General features: G+C 59.1%; 1 protein-coding gene across 6 annotated transcripts in view; it reads right to left on the bottom strand.

Annotated features, from left to right (window-relative positions):
* Positions 1-295: 295 nt before the first annotated feature.
* CROCC (ciliary rootlet coiled-coil, rootletin) overlaps positions 296-23,033 on the bottom strand; it is a 29,967-nt gene continuing 7,229 nt past the window's right edge. For 3 of the 6 annotated variants that reach the window (XM_061479333.1, XM_061479334.1, XM_061479336.1), the window contains 23 exons: positions 21,946-22,107; positions 21,076-21,220; positions 19,311-19,676; positions 17,231-17,424; positions 15,943-16,070; positions 15,024-15,175; positions 13,642-13,743; positions 13,418-13,552; positions 12,695-12,826; positions 12,383-12,621; positions 10,622-10,781; positions 10,364-10,531; positions 9,008-9,398; positions 7,804-7,931; positions 7,599-7,719; positions 6,497-6,657; positions 6,234-6,431; positions 5,188-5,373; positions 4,952-5,101; positions 4,243-4,425; positions 2,327-2,458; positions 1,073-1,177; positions 296-1,003 (listed from right to left, as the gene is read on the bottom strand). In XM_061479333.1, the coding sequence (XP_061335317.1) occupies positions 953-1,003; positions 1,073-1,177; positions 2,327-2,458; positions 4,243-4,425; positions 4,952-5,101; positions 5,188-5,373; positions 6,234-6,431; positions 6,497-6,657; positions 7,599-7,719; positions 7,804-7,931; positions 9,008-9,398; positions 10,364-10,531; positions 10,622-10,781; positions 12,383-12,621; positions 12,695-12,826; positions 13,418-13,552; positions 13,642-13,743; positions 15,024-15,175; positions 15,943-16,070; positions 17,231-17,424; positions 19,311-19,676; positions 21,076-21,220; positions 21,946-22,107 (3,889 nt within the window). In that variant the 3' untranslated portion in view covers positions 296-952. The other 3 variants (XM_061479338.1, XM_061479332.1, XM_061479335.1) reach the window with 2 other exon arrangements.

The raw sequence follows: 23,033 nt of genomic DNA, 5'->3' as shown, positions 1-23,033 counted from the left end.
CCTTCTTTGGGGCTCAATCTTCCCCAGAGGCTTAAAACAAGGAGAGGGAGGGCAGCAGCACCCCAGAGGATGCTGCTTAATGGCTCCAGTGCTTCTCTGCAGCTCCCCTCTAATGTGGGGGTGCTCATGGTAATAGTAACAATAATAATAGCAAAATATTAATTATTATTATTTATTAATGCATCTTATTATTTATTATTGATTATTATTACTTATTAAGGACCTGAATCAATCCCACTCTCCCAATGGACATCCCTTTGGGCATCCCAAAACACTGATGTCCCCCCAAAAATACACCCTGTTGGGCTTCCAATTTGGGGGTTCCACATTGAATAGGGACTGACCAGGATCAGGGCAGGGGGGTTTGGGTACCTGACCTCAGGCCATCCGGTAGCACCAGTAAAAACCTCAAACTCCAAAAATAGTGGTATAAAAATCCCTCTATTTGCTAAAAATCAGATCAAAAGCACCGACCTAGAGGAGTTTTTTGGTTAGAAAAAGGGGAAAATTAGGATCCAGTGAGTGCTGGGAATTGTGAAACATCACAGATTGGGGGGGCATTAATCAAGTAGCTTGGCTGGTGAAGGGACAGGGCTAAAAACCAGGAGTAATTCCAAACCTTTTGTTAAAAATAGCCATAAAAAAATGGGAAAACCCACCCGATTTGTATCAAAAATACACAAGTGTCATCTTGTTGGGAAAGTGCCAGAGAAGGGAATGATGAGACACAAACAGATGTGGGGTTTGAGCACGGGGATGGGGAATACTTCCTCCCTCATGTGTGCGATGAGTTGCGCCGGTCTCTGCGGGCGGCAGAGCATCACAGAGCAGTTTGGGTTGGAAGAGACCTTCAGAGCTCATCGAGTCCAACCGCCCTGCAACGAGCAGGGACATCTTCACCTAGAGCAGGCTGCCCAGAGCCACATCCCATGGATGGGTCCACGGAGGCTCCTTAGATGCTGGTGGGGTGACGGTGGAGCTCCTGCCCCTTCAGCAGCGCGATCTGGAAGGTGGGGTTGGGATGAGATGGGCACATGAGGCTGTACCCCCCCCCGGAGTGTCCCCCCCTCACCTGCTCCTCCAGGCCACGGATGCGGTGGTGATGGATGCGCTCCCGAGCCTCCAGCACCGGAGAGGGCCTGGAACTCGGTGGAGATGGGTGCTCCAGCGCCAGCGCCTGCATGGGGAGCGGTGGTGTCACCCCAGCCCCAGCCCAGGGCAAGCACCAGCATCTTTCCAACAGGGAATGAGCCCAAAGAGCCCAGCCACATCCTAGGGCAAGTACCAGCATCCCTGGGAAGCACCCCTAAAAGAGCCCAGCCCCATCCCCACAGAAGCACCACCATCTCCCCAGGGGGGAGGAAGTCCCCGAAAGAGCCCAGCACCATTCCAGGGCAAGCACCAGCATCTTCATAACCTGGGAAGCACCCCAGAAAGAGCCCAGCCCCATCCCAGTACAAGCACCAACACATCCCTTCATGCTGGGATGAGCCCAGCACTATCCCGAGGCAAGAACATCCTCTCCCCAAGTTGGAATAAGCCCCCAAAGGAATCCAGCACCATCCAAGTGCAAGTCTCAGCACCTTTCTTCATGATGGCATAAGCCCAGCACCCTCCCAGTACAAGCACCAGCACCTTCCCAGCCTGGAAGAAGCCCATAAAAGGCCCCAGCACCATCCCAGGGCAAGCACCAGCACCTCCCTTCATGCTGGGATGAGCCCAACATCATTGCAGAGCAAGCACCAGCATCTCCCCAGGCTGTGAAGCACCCCAAAAACAAGATCATCCCCATCCCAGGGCAAGCACCAGCACCTCCCTTTATGCTGGGATGAGCCCAGCATCAACCCAGAGCAAGCACCAGCATCTCCGCAGGCTGGGAAGAAACCCAAAAATAAGCCCAGTGCCATTCCAGGGCAAGCACCAGCATCTCCTTCATGCCTGGTTGCACCCAGCATCGTTGCAGAGCAAGCATCAGCATCTCCCCAGGCTGTGAAGCACCCCAAAGATGAGCCCAGACCCATCCTAGTACATGCACCAGTATCTCCCCAGGCTGGAAGAAGCCCATAAGAGGCCCCAGCATCATCCCAGGGCAGGCACCAACATCTCAGTTCAAGCTGGGATGAGCCCAGCATCGTTCCAGTGCAAGCACCACCATCGCCCCAGGCTGTGAAGCACCCCAAAAACAAGACCAGCCCCATCCCATTGCAAGCACCAGCACCTCCCTTCATGCCAGGATGAGTCCCCATCCCCACCCCGCTGCAAGCCACCAGTGGGGCCGGGGGCTCCACACCAAGCGGGTGGGCAGCACCCGCTGCATGGCACCCACCTGCAGCATGCGCACGCGCTGCTGCGCCTCCGCCAGCTCCTGCTGTGCTGCACGCAGGGAGCGGTGCAGCCGGCTCTGCTCCGCAGAGAGCCGCAGCGAGGACTCCTGTGCCTCCAGCTTCTCCCGCTCCACCTGCGGGGAATGCATGGGAATAGAGCAGTGAGACAGGTATTGGGACATGGGAATGGAGCAGTGAGACAGGTATAGGGACATGGGAATGGAGCAGTGAGAGATACAGGACATGGGAATGGAGCAGTGAGGGATACAGGACATGGGAATGGAGCTGTGAGAGATACAGGACATGGGAATAGAGCAGTGAGAGATACAGGACATGGGAATAGAGCAGTGAGGGATACAGGACATGGGAATGGAGCAGTGAGGGATACAGGACATGGGAATGGAGCAGTGAGGGATACAGGACATGGGAATGGAGCAGTGAGGGATACAGGACATGGGAATAGAGCAGTGAGGGATACAGGACATGGGAATGGAGCAGTGAGGGATACAGGACATGGGAATGGAGCTGTGAGAGATACAGGACATGGGAATGGAGCAGTGAGAGATACAGGACATGGGAATGGAGCTGTGAGAGATACAGGACATGGGAATGGAGCTGTGAGAGATACAGGACATGGGAATAGAGCAGTGAGGGATACAGGACATGGGAATAGAGCAGTGAGGGATACAGGACATGGGAATGGAGCTGTGAGAGATACAGGACATGGGAATGGAGCTGTGAGAGATACAGGACATGGGAATAGAGCAGTGAGACAGGTATTGGGACATGGGAATGGAGCAGTGAGAGATACAGGACATGGGAATAGAGCAGTGAGAGATACAGGACATGGGAATGGAGCAGTGAGAGATACAGGACATGGGAATAGAGCAGTGAGGGATACAGGACATGGGAATGGAGCTGTGAGAGATACAGGACATGGGAATGGAGCAGTGAGAGATACAGGACATGGGAATAGAGTAAATGAGAGATGCAGGACACGTAAAATACAGAAAATAACATATATAGTACATATGAAATACAGCAATTACATATAAATTTTATATAATATAAAATATAGCAGATTGACTAATATATAGGAGATTATACATATAGAATCACAGAATCATAGAATAGTCAGGGTTGGAAAGGACCTTAAGATCATCTAGATCCAACCCCCTGCCAGTTTGTATATAATATAAAATATAGTTGGTGATTGGTATCATATATTGCAGATAATATATGATATAAGCCACATAGACTCTATATACTATAAAATACAGCAGATTGCAGATTTAATGTTATATTTTATATGTGTATATATATTATACATACATTTTATATATACTCTCTATATATCCATATATAGTATATATACATATATATTAATGTAATGTATTATAGATGTATAATACTGTAGAGATCTATAATAATGTATATATCATTGCAATATAAAATAGAGATTATATATACTAGAGAGTAGATAATATATATAAAATAGAGCAGATAACACATAAAATATAGATTATAAATAATACAAAAATACATTACTTATATAATATATAGCAGATAATGTATATAATAAAATTGTAGCAGATTATATATATACACATGAGAATACATGGAATGGAACAGAATGGAATAGAGCAGACATGCGATAATACACATTATATAAAATACCACAGATTATATATATAAAATATGGTAGATTAAGACAGATATTTCACATATTTCATATATATAATACATACGTAAGTGCATACAGACCCTGTGCCTAGCACACAACATATATACAAAGCCCATTGCATATCTGTATAACGAGCTGGGGCTCGCGTTTGCCTTTGCTGCGCACCCAGCCCTGGCACATGGGTGCGTGTCCCGGCACCCCCATGGGTGCGATGCCCCCGAGGTGCCCCCTCACCTTGTCCAGGGTCTTCTTCAGGGCACCCTTGTCCTTCTCGAGGCGCAGGGCAAGGCGCTCGGCCTCCCGCCGCTCCCGCTGCGAGCGGGCCAGGGCCTGCTGCAGGCTGCTCACCCGCTGCTGCAGCCCCCCCTGCTGCTCCTGCAGCCCCCCGTGCTCCTCCTGCTGCCGCTGCAGCAGCGCCTGCGGGCCGGGAGCATGGCCATGGGCACGGGGAAAGGGATGCTGGGCTCTGGGGCGTTCCAGAGGGTAAGCAAGGGGAGGGGGAAGGGATGCTGCACGGGGGCAATAGGGTGCTGGGATGAGCAGCACCCCTTCCCTCCTTTCCTGGAGGGGTTCAAGAGGGTTCTAGGGCTCTAGAGGAGTCCACAGGGCGATGCAAGGGGGGACAAAAGGTGCTGTATGGGAGGGCAAAGGGGTGTAGGGTGCTGCGTGGTAGGGTTAAAGAATGCAGGGAGCTGTATGGGACAATAGGGTGCTGCATGGGGAGGTTAAAGGGTGTATAGGGGAAAAGGGTGCTGGGGCTTTAGAGGGGTTCATAGGGTCATGCAAGGGTGGCGATGCAAAGGATGCTGCATGGGGTGGGGCAATAGGCGCTGCATGGGGTCAAAACAGGCTGGATGGAGCAGGCAATGGAGCTGCACGGAGGCAAAGGACAGCGAACGTGGGGAACCCAGCATGGAGGGGAGCCCCCCCCCCCGGCCCTCACCTCCTGTTGCTGCTGGATCTGCGCCTCCAGCTCATCCCTGCCCCGCTGCAGCTCCTCCCGCTCCTGCCGCAGCTCCTGCAGCTGCTCCCGCAGCGCCGCCTTCTCCTCCCTTGCCTCGGCCAGCGCCCGCCGCGCCACCTCCAGCCCCTCCTGCAGCGTAAGGACACGGCAGTGACCCCCCAACTCCCCGGCACCCGCACCCCGCGGGTACCCGCACCCAAGGGTGCTCACCCCACCTGCAGCGCCCGGCGGTCCTGCTCGCCCGCGGCCAGCGCGCTCCGCAGCTGCAGCAGCCGCTCGTGGACCACGGCGCCATCGGCCGCAGCCGCAGCAGCATCCTTGGAGCCGGTGTCCGTCAGGGCCGTGCTCAGGCGCTGCATCGCCTGCTGCAAGGTGCCGGCGCGGTGCTCGCTGTCTGCCAGCTACAGCCAAAACACCGAGAGCAGTGAATGCACCGGTTAACGTTCATCTGTGCCATGGGGATTGAGAGGAACTGATGAGGAAGCCAAGTGTAAGGTCCTGCATATGGGTCGGAGCAGCTCCAGGCACAGCTCCAGGCTGGGGGAGATTGGATGGAGCAGCCCTGAGAAGGACTTGGGGTGTTGGTCAGTGAGAAGCTCCCCATGACCCGGCTTCAGTGAGTGCTTGAGCCCAGAACCCCCCTGTGCTGGGCTGCACCCCCAGAGCGTGAGCAGCAGCTCAGGGAGGGGATCCTGCCCCTCTGCTGTGCTCTGGGGAGAACCCCCGCTGCAGCCCTGATCCAGCTCTGGGGCAGCAGCACAAGAGGGACGTGGAGCTGCTGGAGCGAGGCCAGAGGAGGCCATGGAGATGCTGCGAGGGCTGGAGCAGCTCTGCTCTGGAGCCAGGCTGGGAGAGCTGGGCTGGGGCAGCCTGGAGAAGAGAAGGCTCCTGAAGGGGAGACCTGAGAGCAGCTCCAGTGCCTGAAGGGGCTGCAGGAAAGCTGGAGAGGGGCTTGGGACAAGGGATGTAGGGACAGGCCAAGGGGAATGGCTTTAACCTGCCCGAGGGGAGACTGAGATGAGCTCTTAGGCAGAAGCTCTTCCCTGTGAGGGTGCTGAGGTGCTGGCACAGGGTGCCCAGAGAAGCTGTGGCTGCCCCATCCCTGGCAGTGTTCAAGGCCAGGTTGGACACAGGGGCTTGGAGCAAGCTGCTCTAGTGGAAGGGGTCCCTGCCTGCGGCAGGGGTTGGAGCTGGATGAGCTTTAAGGTCCCTTCCAACCCAAACCTGTGATTCTATTCAACTCTATGTCCCTGTTGGATACCTGTTTCTGCAGCAGCTCAGCATGATCCTGCATCGCCTGCACCTCCGCCTGCCGCTCCCCCAGGGCCGTGCGTGCGCGCTGCAGCTCACCCTCCAGCACCTTCTGCTGCAGCTCCAGGCGCGAGCTCCTGCTCTCGGCCACCTCCAACCTCCTCTTGGCATCCTTGAGCTCTCCGGCTCGCTCCGCGCTCACCCTCTCCTGCAGGATGGCGCGCTCAGGGATGGGGATGCAGGGCAGGATGCAGCCCGCACGGCGATGCTCACCTGCATGGCGCGGCGCTCGCCCTCGGCAGCGCGGAGGCTCTGCTGCAGCGCAGCCACCTTGTCCTGCAGCGCCCGGCGCTCCCGCTCGCCCCGCGCCAGCGTCTCCTCCTGCAGCAGCAGCGCTGCCTGCGCGCTGCTCAGCTCCCCGCCGCTGCGGCGTCCTGCAGGGATGCAGGGCAGGGGTTACCCATTGCATTGGGATCGATGGAAGGTGCACGGGGGGGGGGGGGGGGGTGTCACCAGTTTTAGTGGGGATGCAGGGATCTATAGGGATGCACAGGGGGATTTACCCATTTTTCTGGGGTTCACAGGGATGCAAAGGGGTTTATCGGGGTTTATAGGGGATGCACAAGGGGGTTTACCCATTTTCTTGGATTTATGAAGGATGCACAGGGGATTTTACCCATTTTGTTGTGATTTATGGGGGATGCACACGGGTTTACCCATTTTGGGGGGAATTTACAGAGTCTGCAAAGAGGGTTTTACCAGCTTTAATGGGCTTTACAGGGATGCAGGGGGGTTTACAAGGATTTATGGGGGATGCACGGGGGTTCAACCACTTTCAGTGGGGTTTAGAGGGATGCATGGGAGCTTTTACCACTTTACTGGGGTTTAAAGGGGATGCAGGGTCGGTACTGGGATCTACGGGGGACGCACAAGGATTTTATCCATTTTATTGAGATTTAAGGAGTCTGCACAGGGAGTTTTACCGGCTTTGCTGGGGTTTACAGGGATGCAGGGGGGTTGTTCTGGGATTTATGGAGGCTGCAGAGGGGGTTTACCAGTTTCTGTGGGTTTTACACTGATGCATGGGGGCTTTTACCACTTTTACTGGGGTTCAAAGGGGATACAGGGGCAGTTTCACCAGGGTTTACTGGGCAGGCATTGGGGTTTTACCAGGGTTCATGGGGTTTCCAGGGGGGGACAGACCAATTGTACCAGGATTTTGAGGCTGTGCATGGAGGAAATCCCACCCATTCATCACCCTCCCTGTGCCTCAGTTTCCCCACTCATTGGTGAGGCTCCAGCATGGAACAGATCACCCCAAACCCCACAATTCAGAGGGGATTCCTCCCCTCCAAAACCCCATCTCCCCCATCACCTTCCTCACTCTCATCCACCAGCTTCTGGAGCTGCTGCATCCGGGCACTGGTGCTGTCCCGCTGCTCCTCTGCCTCCGCCAGCCGCCGGCCCAGGCTGCCCACCTGCACCCGCAGCTCCTCCTGCGGCAAGAAAATGGGGTGAAAAAGGGGCTTTTTGGGTGCGATGGGGAAGGGAAGGGGAGGAAAGGGAAGCGGGGATGGTACCCGCTCCCGCTGCGCATCCTGCAGCTCCCGCAGGAAGTCCCGCAGCGCTGCCCGCACCGCCTCGGGCTCGGATGCTGCATCGGGGTCCAGGGATGAGCCGGGGCTCAATGACCCCTCCAGTCCCCCACCTGTATGGGGACAAACAGGGTAGCATGGGGACAACGGGGGCAGCACCCAAGGGAGGGTGGCAAGCCGGAGTTGGATGTGCCACAGTGGGATGCACCCATGGGATACAGGGGTGTAAGAGATGGGTCCCCCATCACCCCGCTGCTCCAAGGGATGAAGCAATGGGGTATAGGAAACCCCAGGAATGTAGGAGATGGAACAATGGGGTGAGAGGGGAACACCAGGAATGGAGCAATGGGTCCTGGGGGATCCCAGGGATGCAGAGGATGGGGCAATGGGGTGATGAGGGACTCCAAGGATGAAGAAATGGGGTATGGGAGACCCCCAGGATTGGAGGGGACACAGCAAGTGTGATGGCGTGAAAGGGATGGAGCACCTGATGATGGAGATAGAGGAGATGGGGTGTAATGGGAAAGGTGTTATGGGAACCCCCAGGGATGAAGCAATGGAGCACAGGGAACCCCAAGGAAGCAGGGGATGGAGTTATAGGGTGATTGGGGAACCTCCAGAGATTCAGCGGATGGAGCAGTGGAGAATAGGAGACTCCCAAGAATGAAGTAATGAGGTATGGAGGACCCCAGAGATGCAGTAAACACAGCAACAGAATGATGGAGATGCAGGTGATGGAGCAACAGCATGAAGGGGATGCAGAGGATAGAGCAACAGGGTGATAGGGATGAAGAGGATGGAGCAAGAGGGCAATGGGGAAGGAGCAACAGGGTGATAGGGATGAAGAGGATGGAGCAACAGGGCAATGGGGAAGAAGCAACAGGGTGATAGGGATGAAGAAGATGGAGCAACAGGGCAATGGGGAAAGAGCAACAGGGTGATAGGGATGAAGAAGATGGAGCAACAGGGTGAGAGGGATGAAGAAGATGGAGCAACAGGGCAACAGGGATGCAGGGGATGGAGCAACAGTGTGATGGGGATGCAGGGGATGGAGCAACAGTGTGATGGGGATGCAGGGGATGGAGCAACAGTGTGATGGGGATGCAGAGCTGGAACAATGGGACATGGGGAACCCCCTGGGATGCTGGGGATGGAGCACTGCAGCAGGATGCACTGCAGCAGGATGCACCCCTCTCCCCTATAAGCAAGGTACGAAGCAGCGGGGGTCCCCGGAGCCCCTCACCCTTGCCGGGGGAGCCGGCCCGAGCGCGGCCGATGCCCATGGTGCGGCGCAGGGCGGACTGGATGCCCCCCAGGCGGGTCTCGGTGGCCCGGCGCAGCTCCTCGCCACGCGCCAGCTCCGCTTCCAGCCCCTGCGCCCGGCCCTCGGCCGCGCTCAGGCGCAGGCTCAGCTCGGCCGCTTCGCCCCGCGCCGCTTCCACCTTCAGCTGCAGGTTGCGGGCATCGGCCAAGAGCTTCTTCTCATTGCCTCGAGCCTCCTCCAGGCTGCGGGCCAGGTCCTTCTCCCGCTGCCGGAACTCGGCCTCCACCTCCGAGAGCCGCTGCTGCAGGTGCTGGAGCTGCGGAACACGGGTGGAGATGGGGCGATGGGGAGAGGAGAGTGATGGGGTGCAAGGGGTGGGGTAATGGCATGATAGGGAACCCCCAGGGATGCAGAGAACACAGCGAGAGGGTGGGGATGCAGGGGATGGAGTAATGAGGTGATGGGGAAGCCCCAAGGATGCGGGGCACACAGCAGCGACGTGGAGATGCAGGGGATGGAGCAATTGGGGTGATTGGAACCCCCAGGGATGGAGCAATTGGGGTGATGGGAACCCCCAGGGATGGAGCAATGGGGTGATGGGGGACCACCAAGGAAGCAGGAGACACAGCAGCAAGGTTGAGATGCAGGGGATGGAGCAGTGGAGTGACAAGGACCTCCAGGGATGGAGCAATGGGGTGATGGGGGTGCAGCAGTTGGAGTACAGGATAACAGAGATGGAGGAGATGGAGAGATGGAGCAATGGGGTGATGGGGGAACCCCAGGGATACAGAGGATAGAGCAATGGGTGATGGGGATGGAGGGCATGGAGGGGATGGAGTAATGGGTGATGGGGGCCCCAAGGGATAGAGCAATGAGGTGTAAGAAACCCAGGGATGCAGGACGGAGTGGTGGGGTGATGGAGACACCCAGGGACACTAGACCCAGAGTCAGGAGACAATGGGATTGCAAGACACAAACCAATGGAGGATGCAAGGGACCTCAGGGGACACAGGGCAGAGAGCAAAGGGTGATGGTGACATCAGAGACTGAGCGATGGGATAATGGGGACACCCAGGGGCATGGCATCAAACAGAACAGTGGAGACACCGAGGGACGCAGTATGCCAGCTTTGGGGTAATGGAGATGCTTGGGGACCACAGGCACTGAGTTATGGGGGGAGGAGACAGGGACACTGGATAGGCTGGGCACGGAGCTGTGGGGTGATGGGGACACAGAGCACTGAGAAACAGGGTTCTGGGGACACTCCCCATACACAATCACCTCCTTCCTGGCAGCCTCCGTCCCGGCCTCGCTCTCTGCCACCTTCTGCCTGAGGCCGAAGGCTTCGCGGCGGCTCTCCTGCTCCCGCTGCTCCTCCAGGGCCATGCGCGCCTGCAGCTCGCCCAGCTCCCTGCTCCTCCGGCTGTTCTCACCGTCCAGGTCCTTCACCTGCCCACGGAGCGCAGGGGCACGGTGTGGGGACACCCGAAATGGATGAAGCGGGGGGGTTCTCACCCTCCTCCTCTTCCTCCTCCTCACCTGGCGGCGCAGCTCCTGCAGCTCCCGGCGCGCATCCAGGCGGGCTCGCTCCAGCTCCCGCAGCGCCGCCCGCAGCTCGCTCACTTCCCGCTCCGCAGCCGCCCGCCCGTCCTCCAGCAGCGCCAGGCGCTGCTCCTTCTCCTCACCGGCACGTTTCAGGCTGCGGGCGAGGGGAGACAGGGCCGGGTCACCCACAGGGGCACTGCAGTGCCCCGAGCACCGCCCTGTCCTCAGCATCCCGCTCCAAGCCATCCCCATCCTCCAGCATCCCTCTGGTTTGGATGCTCCTCCCCAGCTACCACCCCATCAGGGCAGCCTCCACCCTGAGCGCTGCCACCCTGAACACAGAATCCCAGCCTGGTTTGGGTTGGAAAGGACCTCAAAGCTCCTCCAGCTCCAACCCCTGCCACGGGCAGGGACCCCTTCCACTGGAGCAGCTTGCTCCAAGCCCCTGTGTCCAACCTGGCCTTGAACACTGCCAGGGATGGGGCAGCCACAGCTTCTCTGGGCACCCTGTGCCAGCGCCTCAGCACCCTCACAGGGAAGAGCTTCTGCCTAAGAGCTCATCTCAGTCTCCCCTCTGGCAGGTTAAAATCATTCCCCTTGGCCTGTCCCTACAGGCCCTTCTCCAAAGCCCCTCTACAGGTTTCTCTTTCCCCTAAAAAGTCCCTCTAAGGCACTGCCCCACCCCAAACACTGCTCACCTCGAGCAACCCCTGTAGTGAGCATCTTGCTCCAGTGAATCCTGTCCTTAGGCATCCCTCCCCATGCCCAAACTTCCATCTCCTTGTCCCCAAACACCACCCTGACCTGGAGCACCACCCTCCAAGGGATTGGACTAACCCATAGATTTCCCAACCTGAGCACCCCTGTGTCCCAAGCATTACCCCAATCACAGACATCGTTTGCCAAGGCAACACATCACCCCGAGTATCTCCTAACTGGAGCATCCCCTTGTCCTGAGCATCATCCCAACAGCAAGCACCACCCTCCAAGGTGCTGCATCACCCCCTGCATCTCCCAGCTTGGGAGCACCCTTCTCCCAACCATCACCCCAACCCTGAGCACTCAAAACACTGCATCACTGCATGCATCCCATGACCCCAAGCATTGCACCATCTCCTACATCTCCCAACTTGAGCAGCCCCTTGCCCAACCATCACCCCAACCCTGAGCACCCAAAATATGGTGCTACCCCAAGCATTGCCCTGACCCTGAGCATTGCACCACCTCCTGTATCTCCAAACTTCGGTATCCCCTTGTCCTAAGCATCACCCAGACTCTGAGCATCACCCAAACACCTCCTTGTCCTGCATATTACCCCGACCCCAGTCACCACCCCAACTCCTGCATCTCCCAACTTGAGCAGCCCCTTGTCCTGCACATCACCCCAACACTGAGCACCCAAAACACTGCACTATCCCAAGCACTGCCCTGACCCTGAGCATCGCACCACCTCCTGTACCTCCCAACTTAGGTATCCCCTTGTCCTAAGCATCACCCTGACCCTGAGTATCACCCCAACCTGACCATCACTCCAACCCCAGCACCCAAAACATTGTACTACCCCAAACGTTGCCCTTACTCCGAGCATTGCCCCACCTCCTGTATCTCCCAACTTTCGTACCCCTTGTCCTGCACACGACCCCGACCCTGCGCATCACCCTAACCTGGGCAGCCCCTTGTCCTTCACATCACCCCGACCCTCAGCATCACCCCAGCTCCTGCCTCTCCCCCCCTCGAGCACCCCTTGCCCCTCACCTGATGCGCTCGCCCTCTGCGCGGCGCAGCGCCGCCCGCAGCTCCTCGTTGGACCTCCGCAGCGCCTCCTTCTCCCTCGCCTCGTCCCCCAGCGCCCTGCGCGCCTCCTGCGCCTGCCGCCGCTGCGCTTCCCGGCCTTCCCGGCTCTCCCGGGCCTCCCGCTGCGCCTGCAGCAGCTCCCGCCGCCCCGCAGCCCGCGCCTCCGCCACCAGCCGCAGCTGCGCCCGCGCATCCTCCGCCTGCGCCGGGGCGGGAGCGGGGTGTTAGGGGCTGGGGTATTGGGGGCGGTGGGAAGGGGTCGGGGGGGTTCACCTCCCGCAGGGCTCCATCCCGCTGCTTGGCGGCTGCTGTCACTTGGTCACGGAGGGTTTTCGCCTCCCGCTCGTGCGTCGCCGCTGTCTCCTCTGCCTGCGCCCGCAAGGTGCGCAGCTCCGCTGCCAGGCTCTGCATGGGGGGGGCACAGCACCCTGAGCACCCCTGCCCCGCTTGTTTAGGATCCCGGGGGAATTGTGATGGGGATGGTGCGGGGATGGGGAACCTCGGGTACCGCACCCGAGCATCCCCATCGCCCAGGAGGCTTGCAAGGGGAAAATGGGGGCCTCGCAATGGAGAGCCTGAAAGATGGGGGGACACTGCGGGAGCTGCAAGATGGGGGGGGTGTTCTTGGAATGGAGGGGGTGAGCCTTGGGAAGTGGGGTTTGCAATAAGGGGGATGGCCAGGAATGGGGGATACCCAGGCATGGGGGTTTGCAATGCTGTAATGGGGGGGGGCATGGGGGAACTGCAATGATGGGGATATATGGGACACCCAGATACGGGGGGGTGTAATGGGGGAGCCATAGGAGACACCCAGGCATGGGGGAGTGGCAGTAGGGGGACACAGGGGACATCCAGTGATGGGTGCTGCAATGGAAGGGGATGCTTAGGCATAGGCAGTTGCACGGAGAGGGGACAGCCAGACATGGGCCTGCAGTAGGGGCCATGTGGGGCTCTGCGCCACCATGGCGGGGGGGTCCCAGGACCTTCCACACCCACCTCCTCCTTCTCCTGGTGGCTGGAGACCTCCCGGCGCTGCTGCTCGAGCTCAGCCGTGGCCTCGGCCAGGCCCCGCTGAAGCCGCTGCAGTGCCTCAGCCAGGGCAGCCCTCTCCTCCTCCTGCAGCGCCAGTGCCTGTGAGGACAAGGATCAGCCCCGGCGGGGACACGGATCAGCCCGGGGGGACACCGGGGCTCAGGCTGGGGGGACATGGGGACACCCACCTGCTGCTTCTCGTTCTCATGCTGCTGCCGCATCGACGCCAGCTCAGCTGCCAGCACCTCCTGATCCCGAGAGAGCCGGACCCGCTCGGCTTCCAGCTCCTCCTGAACCCAACACGAGCAGTGAACCCAACACCAACAGTGAACCCAACACCAACAGTGAGCCCAACACCAACAGTGAACCCAACACCAACAGTGAACCCAACACCAACAGTGAACCCAACAGCAACAGTGAACCCAACCCCAAGTGAGCCCAACCCCAACAGTGAGCCCAACCCCAACAGTGAACCCAACACCAAGTGAGCCCAACACCAACAGTGAGCCCAACCCCAACAGTGAGCCCAACACCAACAGTGACCCCAACACCAAGAGTGAACCCAACACCAACAGTGAGCCCAACACCAACAGTGAACCCAACACCAACAGGGAGCCCAACACCAACAGGGAGCCCAACACCAACAGTGAACCCAACACCAACAGTGAACCCAACACCAACGGTGAGGCCAAACCAACGGTGAGCCCAACCCCAAGTGAGCCCAACCCCAAGTGAGCCCAACACCAACAGTGAACCCAAACCAACAGTGAACCCAAACCAACAGTGAACCCAAACCAACAGCGAGCCCAAACCAACAGTGAGCCCAAAACCAACAGTGAGCCCAAACCAACAGTGAGCCCAAACCAACAGTGAGCCCAACCCCAACAGTGAGCCCAACACCAACAGTGAGCCCAAACCAACAGTGAGCCCAACCCCAACAGTGAGCCCAAACCAACAGTGAGCCCAACCCCAACGGTGAGCCCAACCCCAACGGTGAACCCAACCCCAACAGTGAACCCAACCCCAAGTGAACCCAACACCAACAGTGAACCCAACACCAACAGTGAGCCCAAACCAACAGTGAGCCCAACCCCAACAGTGAGCCCAAACCAACAGTGAGCCCAACCCCAACAGTGAGCCCAGCACCAACAGTGAGCCCAAACCAACAGTGAGCCCAAACCAACAGTGAGTCCAACCCCAACAGTGAACCCAACCCCAACAGTGAACCCAAAGCAACAGTGAACCCAACACCAACAGTGAACCCAACACCAACAGTGAGCTCAACCCCAGCAGTGAACCCAACCCCAACAGTGAACCCAACACCAACAGTGAACCTCCCAAAGCAGTGAAACTCCAAAAATCAGTGAACCCCAAAGTCACCAGCAACCCCCTAAAATCAGCAACTTTGCACCCCAAGAATAATCACTGCACCCCAAAAATCATCATTGCACCCCAAAAATCAGCATCGCACCACCAACATCAGCATTATGTCTCAAGAATAAGCGCAGTACCCCAAAAATTCCCCATCCCCCCAAACTCTACACCCCTGTCCCAACCCCACTGCGCTCACCTTCTCATGCTGCAGGCGGTCGAGCTCGGCGCGGTGCCCATCGCGGGCGCGCTGCAGGGCCACGGTCACCGCCGTGGTCTCAGCTGCGGCCACGGCCTCACGCCGGCTCTGCAGCTCCCGCTCCCGGTCCAGCCGTGCGGCGCCCAGCTCCGCTGCAGGGCACCCATCAGTGGGGTGTCAGTGGGGACACCCCGGGGTGTGGGGGGACAGGAGCAGGGTCACAGGGGGACAAATGGTGGTGGAGAAGAGCTTGTCATGGCCCTGCTGCAGGTGGATGAGGATGGAAGAGGATGAGGATGGGGATGGACAAGAGTGAAGACGGGGGATGGACAGCAATAAAGATGGTGGATGGATGGAGATGAAAGTGGGGATAAGAATACAGATAGAGTACAGATGGATGGTGTTGGAGATGAGGATAAACATAGGAAGGACAGGGATGAGGATGATGATGGGGAATGAATGGGAATGAGGATGAAGATGATGATGGGGAATGAATAGGGATGTCACTGGAGATGACGATGAAGACTGGGATTAAGATGGGGATAGTGTTGGAGATGAGGATGAAGATAGGGATGGACCGGGATAAGGATGGGGACTGAGATAAGGATGGAGATGGGGATGAATATGGGGACCAGGGATGAATATGAGGATCAGGGATGAGGATGGGGAAGAGGATGAAGATGGGAGGTGGAAGGGGATGAAGATGGTGGATGGATGGACGTGAAAGTGGAGATGAGGATACAGATGAAGTTTGAACAGGGATAGTGTTAGAGATGAGGATAAAGATGGGATGGACAGGGATGAGGATGGGGATGAAGAGAGTGATTGAGATGAGGATGGAGATGAGGATGTGGAAGATGAAGCAGGGGTAAAAGGACAGAAGGAGATGGCCGGGGTGATGGGGACAGGGACCTCTCACCCTCCAAAGCCTCCTTGGCCTGAAGCAGGCTCCGTCCCTCAGCCTCCAGCTGCTGGTTGCGGGCATCGAGCTGGGTGAGCTGCTGCTGCAGCTGGAAGATGCTGCTCTCCAGCCCCTCCTTCTCCGACCTGCCAGAACAGCACCAGTCCCAGTGCCCAGAGCCACACCAGCACCAGTCACACTGCTCAGAGCCACACCAGCACCAGTCACACTGCCCAGTGCCACACCAGCACCAGTCACACTGCCCAGAGCCACACCAGCACCAGTCACACTGCCCAGAGCCACACCAGCACCAGTCACAGTGCCCAGAGCCACACCAGCACCAGTCACACTGCCCAGAGCCACACCAGCACCAGTCACAGTGCCCAGAGCCACACCAGCACCAGTCACACTGCTCAGAGCCACACCAGCACCAGTCACAGTGCCCAGAGCCACACCAGCACCAGTCCCAGTGCTCAGAGCCACACCAGCACCAGTCACACTGCTCAGAGCCACACCAGCACCAGTCACAGTGCCCAGAGCCACACCAGCACCAGTCACACTGCCCAGTGCCACACCAGCACCAGTCACAGTGCCCAGAGCCACAACAGCACCAGTCACAGTGCTCAGAGCCACACCAGCACCAGTCACAGTGCCCAGAGCCACACCAGCACCAGTCACACTGCTCAGAGCCACACCAGCACCAGTCACACTGCCCAGAGCCACACCAGCACCAGTCACAGTGCCCAGAGCCACACCAGCACCAGTCACAGTGCTCAGAGCCACACCAGCACCAGTCACAGTGCCCAGAGCCACACCAGCACCAGTCACAGTGCCCAGAGCCACACCAGCACCAGTCACACTGCTCAGAGCCACACCAGCACCAGTCACAGTGCCCAGAGCCACACCAGCACCAGTCACAGTGCTCAGAGCCACACCAGCACCAGTCACAGTGGTCAGAGCCACACCAGCACCAGTCACAGTGCCCAGAGCCACAACAGCACCAGTCACAGTGGTCAGAGCCACACCAGCACCAGTCACAGTGCTCAGAGCCACAACAGCACCAGTCACAGTGCTCAGAGCCACACCAGCACCAGTCACAGTGCCCAGAGCCACACCAGCACCAGTCACAGTGCCCAGAGCCACACCAGCACCAGTCACACTGCCCAGAGCCACACCAGCACCAGTCACACTGCCCAGAGCCACACCAGCACCAGTCACAGTGCTCAGAGCCACACCAGCACCAGTCACAGTGCTCAGAGCCCAGCTACATGGCTGTGAGCACCGCTCACCCCGGTCCAGCACCCACCTGAGCCCGGCCGCCTCCTGGGCCCGATCCTGCCCGTGGCGCTGGGCAGCAGCGAGCTGCACGGCCAGGCTGGCTCCCTCCTTGGCCAGCCCCTCGCGGGCCCGGCTCAGCCGCAGCAGATCCCCCCGCAGCCGCTCCTGCTCTGCCCGTGCCTGGGCCAGCGCCTCGCCCGCCGCGCTCTGCTCCTGCACCGCCTGCAGCACAGCGATGGCACCGCTACCCCGTGTGTCCACAGCTACCCTGTGCACCCTCAGCATCCCTCCCAGTTGCCCTCTTCATCCTCCCTGTTCCCCCATGCACCCTTTCCTTCCCTCCCAGTTGCCCCATGCACTATTTCCACCCCCCCCCAGTCGCCTTGCCCACCATCCTGCTGGCCCCATGCACATTCCAAATCTCTCCCAGTTGTCTTTTGCACCCTTCTCATCCCTCCCAGTTGTCCCATGAACCATCCCAGTTGCTCATGCACCCTCTCTACCCCTCCCAAAAGCCCCATGCATGGTTCCCACTCTTCCCATTTATCCCTTGCACCATTCCAGTTCTCCCAGTTGTCCAACGCATCCTTCCAGTTACCCTGGCATCCTCCCCATCCCTCCCAGTTACCACATTCACCATCCCAGTGGCCCCCTGCACATCCCTCCCAGTTGCCCTGTGAACAATTCCAGTTATCCCTGCATTCTCCCCATCCCTCCCAGTTGCCACATTCACCATCCCAGCTGCCCTGTGAACAATTCCAGTTACCCCTGCACTCTCCCCATCCCTCCCAGTTACCACATTCACCATCCCAGTTGCCCCCTGCACATCCCTCCCAGTTGCCCTGTGAACAATTCCAGTTACCCCAGCGCTCTCCCCATCCCTCCCAGTTGCCCTGTGAACAATTCCAGTTACCCCTGCACTCTCCCCATCCCTCCCAGTTACCACATTCACCATCCCAGTTGCCCCCTGCACATCCCTCCCAGCTGCCCTGTGAACAATTCCAGTTACCCCAGCGCTCTCCCCATCCCTCCCAGTTGCCCTGTGAACAATTCCAGTTACCCCAGCACTCTCCCCATCCCTCCCGGTCACCGCGTTCACCACCCCACTTGCTTCCTGCACCTTCCACATCCCTCCCAGTTGCCCTGTGAACAATTTCAGTTATCCCTGCATTCTCCCCATCCCTCCCAGTTACCACATTCACCATCCCAGTTGCCCCCTGCACATCCCTCCCAGTTGCCCTGTGAACAAATCCAGTTACCCCTGCACTCTCCCCATCCCTCCCAGTTACCACATTCACCATCCCAGTGGCCCCCTGCACCCTGCACATCCCTCCCAGTTGCCCTGTGAACAATTCCAGTTACCCCTGCACTCTCCCCATGCCTCCCAGTTACCACATTCACCATCCCAGTGGCCCCCTGCACATCCCTACCAGCTGCCCTGTGAATGATTCCACTTACTCCTGCACTCTCCCCATCCCTCCCAGTTACAACATTCACCATTCCACTTATCCCTGGCATCCTCCTCATCCCTCCCAGTTGTCCTGTGAACAATTCCAGTTACCCCAGCGCTCTCCCCATCCCTCCCAGTTACAACATTCACCATCCCAATGGCCCCCTGCACATCCCTCCCAGTTGCCCTGTGAACAATTCCAGTTCCCCTGCACTCTCCCCATGCCTCCTGGTTACAACATTCACCATCCCACTTATCCCTGGCATCCTCCTCATCCCTCCCAGTTGCCCTGTGAACAATTCCAGTTACCCCAGCGCTCTCCCCATCCCTCCCAGTTACCACATTCACCATCCCAGTTGCCCCCTGCGCTCTCCCCATCCCTCCCAGTTGCCCTGTGAACAATTCCAGTTACCCCTGCACTCTCCCCATCCCTCCCAGTTACCACATTCACCATCCCAGTTACCCCTGGCATCCTCCCCATCCCTCCCAGCTGCCCTGTGAACAATTCCAGTTACCCCAGCGCTCTCCCCATCCCTCCCGGTTACCGCGTTCACCACCCCACTTGCTCCCTGCACCTTCCACATCCCTCCCAGTTGCCCCCAGTCCCTCCCTTCTCCCTCCCAGTTACCCGCAGCATCCCTCGCAGTCCCCCCCGCACCTGCCCGAGGTGCCGGCGCAGCCGCAGGTGCTGGTCGCGCAGCGCCCGCAGCTCGTCCCGCAGCCCCCCGCAGCGCTGCTCCTCCGCCGCCCTGCGCGCCCGCTGCAGGCGCAGCCGCTCCAGGGCCCCCGCGCGCTGCCCGCGCTCCAGCCGCTCCCGCAGCAGCGCCAGCTCCCGCCGCAGCTCCCGCACGCTGCCGCTGTCCCGCTCCGCCTCCAGCCGCGCCAGGCCCCGGCTCAGCTCCGCCTTGTCCCGCGCCAGCCCCGCCGCCAGCTCGCTCGTCTTGGCCAGCGCGTCCCGCAGCCGGGAGCCCTCGGCCTGCGCCTCCCGCAGCGCTGCCGACAGCGACCCGCAGCTCCCCTGCGCCTGCCGAGAGACCGCAGCTGAGGGCAGCATCTCCGTGCCCAGCGCTGATGGCAGCATCCCTGTGCCCAGCGCTGAGAATGGAGATGATGGCAGCATCCCTGTGCCCAGCGCTGAGAATTGAGATGATGGCAGCATCCCTGTGCCCAGCGCTGAGAATTGAGATGATGGCAGCATCCCTGTGCCCAGCGCTGAGAATGGAGCTGAGGGCAGCATCCCTGTGCCCAGCGCTGAGAATGGAGCTGATGGCAGCATCCCTGTGCCCAGCGCTGAGAATGGAGCTGATGGCAGCATCCCTGTGCCCAGCGCTGAGAATGGAGCTGATGGCAGCATCCCTGTGCCCAGCGCTGAGAATTGAGATGATGGCAGCATCCCTGTGCCCAGCGCTGAGAATGGAGCTGAGGGCAGCATCCCCGTGCCCAGCGCTGAGAGTGGAGCTGATGGGCTCTGCACCATCCCCGTGCCCAGCGCTGATGGCAGCATCCCTGTGCCCAGCGCTGAGAATTGAGATGATGGCAGCATCCCTGTGCCCAGCGCTGAGAATGGAGCTGAGGGCAGCATCCCCGTGCCCAGCGCTGAGAGTGGAGCTGATGGGCTCTGCACCATCCCCGTGCCCAGCGCTGAGAATGGAGCTGATGGCAGCATCCCTGTGCCCAGCACTGAGAATGGAGCTGATGGGCTCTGCACCATCCCTGTGCCCAGCACTGAGAATGGAGCTGATGGGCTCTGCATCATCCCTGTGCCCAGCACTGCGAATGGAGATGATGAGCTCTGCACCATCCCTGTGCCTAGCACTGCAAAGGGAGCTGATGGCAGCATCCCTGTGCCCAGCACTGAGAATGGAGCTGATGGCAGCATCCCTGTGCCCAGCAGTGTGAATGGAGCTGATGGCAGCATCCCTGTGCCCAGCACTGTGAACAGAGCTGATGGCAGCATCCCTGTGCCCAGCACTGAGAATGGAGCTGATGGCAGCATCCCTGTGCCCAGCACTGTGAATGGAGCTGATGGGTTCTGCACCACCCCTGTGCATGGAGCTGATGGGCTTTGCACCATCTCTGTGCCCAGCACTGTGACTGGAGCTGATGGGCTGTGCGCAGGCACCCGGGACATGAGGAGGAACCTGCTGCAGGGCTGAGCCTGTTGTTTGGGGGTCGCACCCACTGCATGGCCTAAGCCTGGTGCTTAGGGGTTGCACCCACTTCACTGGGGGAATAAGCCTGTTGCATGTAGGTTGCACTCACTGCACAGGGTTGCACCTGCTGCATGGCAAAGGTATGAGAGGAATGAGCCTGATGCACGGGGGGGTTGCCCCCGCTGCTTGGGGATGCACCCACTGCATGGCAACTGCAGACTGCGTGGGGGGCACCCACTGCAGCAGGTCACGGGGGTGTCAGGGACCCACCTTGCTCAGCGCCTCGGCCAGCGCCTCCCGCTCGCCCCGCGCCACCTCAGCCTCCAGCGCCGCCTGGCTCAGCGCCTCCCGTGCCTCCAGCAGCTCCTGCTGCACTGCTGCACGCTGCACATCCAGCTCCTCCAGCTGCTGCTGGCTGCGGCAAGGCAGGGGGCAGCACACACGGGGCATGCAGCATCCATCACTGCAGCACCCGCCACTGCAGCACCCACCGCTGCAGCACCCACTCAGGACAGGGGTTGCAGCACCCACTGTTATACAGCACCCACCCAGGATAGGGGTTACAGCACCCACTATTGCAGCACCCACCCAGGACAGGGGTTACAGCACCCACTGTTATACAGCACCCACTCAGGACAGGGGTTACAGCACCCACTGTTATACAGCACCCACTCAGGACAGGGGTTACAGCACCCACTATTGCAGCACCCACTCTAATACAGCACCAACCCAGGATAAAGGGTACAGCAACCACTATTGCAGCACCCACCCAGGACAGGGGGTGCAGTACCCACTACCGCAGCATGCACCCAGGACAGGGGTTACAGCACACACTATTGCAGCACCCACCCAGGAGAGGCGTTGCAGCACCCACTATTACACAGCACCCACTCAGGACAGTGGTTGCAGCACCCACTATCGCAGCATCCTCACAGGACAGGGGTTGCAGCACCCACCACTGCAGCACCCATATGCACAGGGGTATTGCAACACCCATTGCAGGGGTGGCAACACCCACCCTTGGGTGGAGGATGAGGCTGCAACACCCACTGCAGTTCTGCAGCACCCACTTGCTGAGGGTGCAGCCCCAGGTGAGGCACAGGCTGCAGCACCCCCTGTGTGTGTCCCATGTCCCTGTACCTGCGTTCCAGCTGCCCCCGGGCAGCCTCAGCAGCGCGGGCGGCCTCGTCCCGAGCATCCTCCAGCCCCTCGCTGCGGCGCTGCAGCTGCGCCCGCTCCTGCTGCAGGGCCTCTGCGCGCTGCTGCTCCCCTGCCAGAGCCTCCTCCGCACGCTGCCGATCCCTGCCGGACACATGGACATGGGGGGATGGATGGATGGACATGGCAGGGGTGGATGGGGCGATGCTCGCTGTGCCAGGATGGAGGGAGGGGCAGGAGTGAACGGGGACAGACGGAGAGATGTGAGAGATAAATGTGTAGGGATGGGTGCATGGATGGATGAGTGGGTGGGTGGATGGATGGATGGATGGATGGATGGATGGATGGGTGGGTGGGTGGGTGGATGGATGGATGGGTGGGTGAGGGGGTGGGTGGATGGATGGGCAGATGGATGGGTGGGTGGATGGATGGGTGGATGAGTGGACAGATGGATGGATGGATGGATGGATGGATGGATGAATGAATGAATGAATGAGTGGATGGATGGATGGGTGGGTGGGTGGGTGGATGGATGGATGGGTGGGTGAGGGGGTGGGTGGATGGATGGGCAGATGGATGGGTGGGTGGATGGATGGGTGGATGAGTGGACAGATGGATGGATGGATGGATGGATGGATGAATGAATGAATGAATGAGTGGATGGATGGGTGGGTGGGTGGGTGGGTGGGTGGATGGATGGATGGGTGGGTGAGGGGGTGGGTGGATGGATGGATGGGTGGGTGAGGGGGTGGGTGGATGGATGGCAGATGGATGGGTGGGTGGATGGATGGGTGGATGAGTGGACGGATGGATGGATGGATGGATGAGTGGATGGATGGATGGATGGGTGGATGGATGGATGGATGGGTGGATGGGTGGATGGGTGGATGGGTGGGTGGGTGGGTGGGTGGGTGGGTGGGTGGATGGATGGGTGGGTGGGTGGATGGATGGATGGATGGATGGATGGATGGATGGGTGGATGGGTGGGTGGGTGGATGGATGGGTGGGTGGGTGGGTGGATGGATGGATGGATGGATGGATGGATGGATGGATGGATGGATGGATGGATG

This window comes from Pezoporus flaviventris, unplaced genomic scaffold (genome assembly GCF_033815535.1).
Source record: "Pezoporus flaviventris isolate CSIRO_AGI_PZ_B2104156 unplaced genomic scaffold, CSIRO_AGI_Pfla_v1 ptg000148l, whole genome shotgun sequence".
Lineage (NCBI taxonomy): Eukaryota > Metazoa > Chordata > Aves > Psittaciformes > Psittacidae > Pezoporus > Pezoporus flaviventris.
Note: the sequence above shows the minus strand (reverse complement) of the source record. Positions and strands in the feature narration are given on the sequence as shown.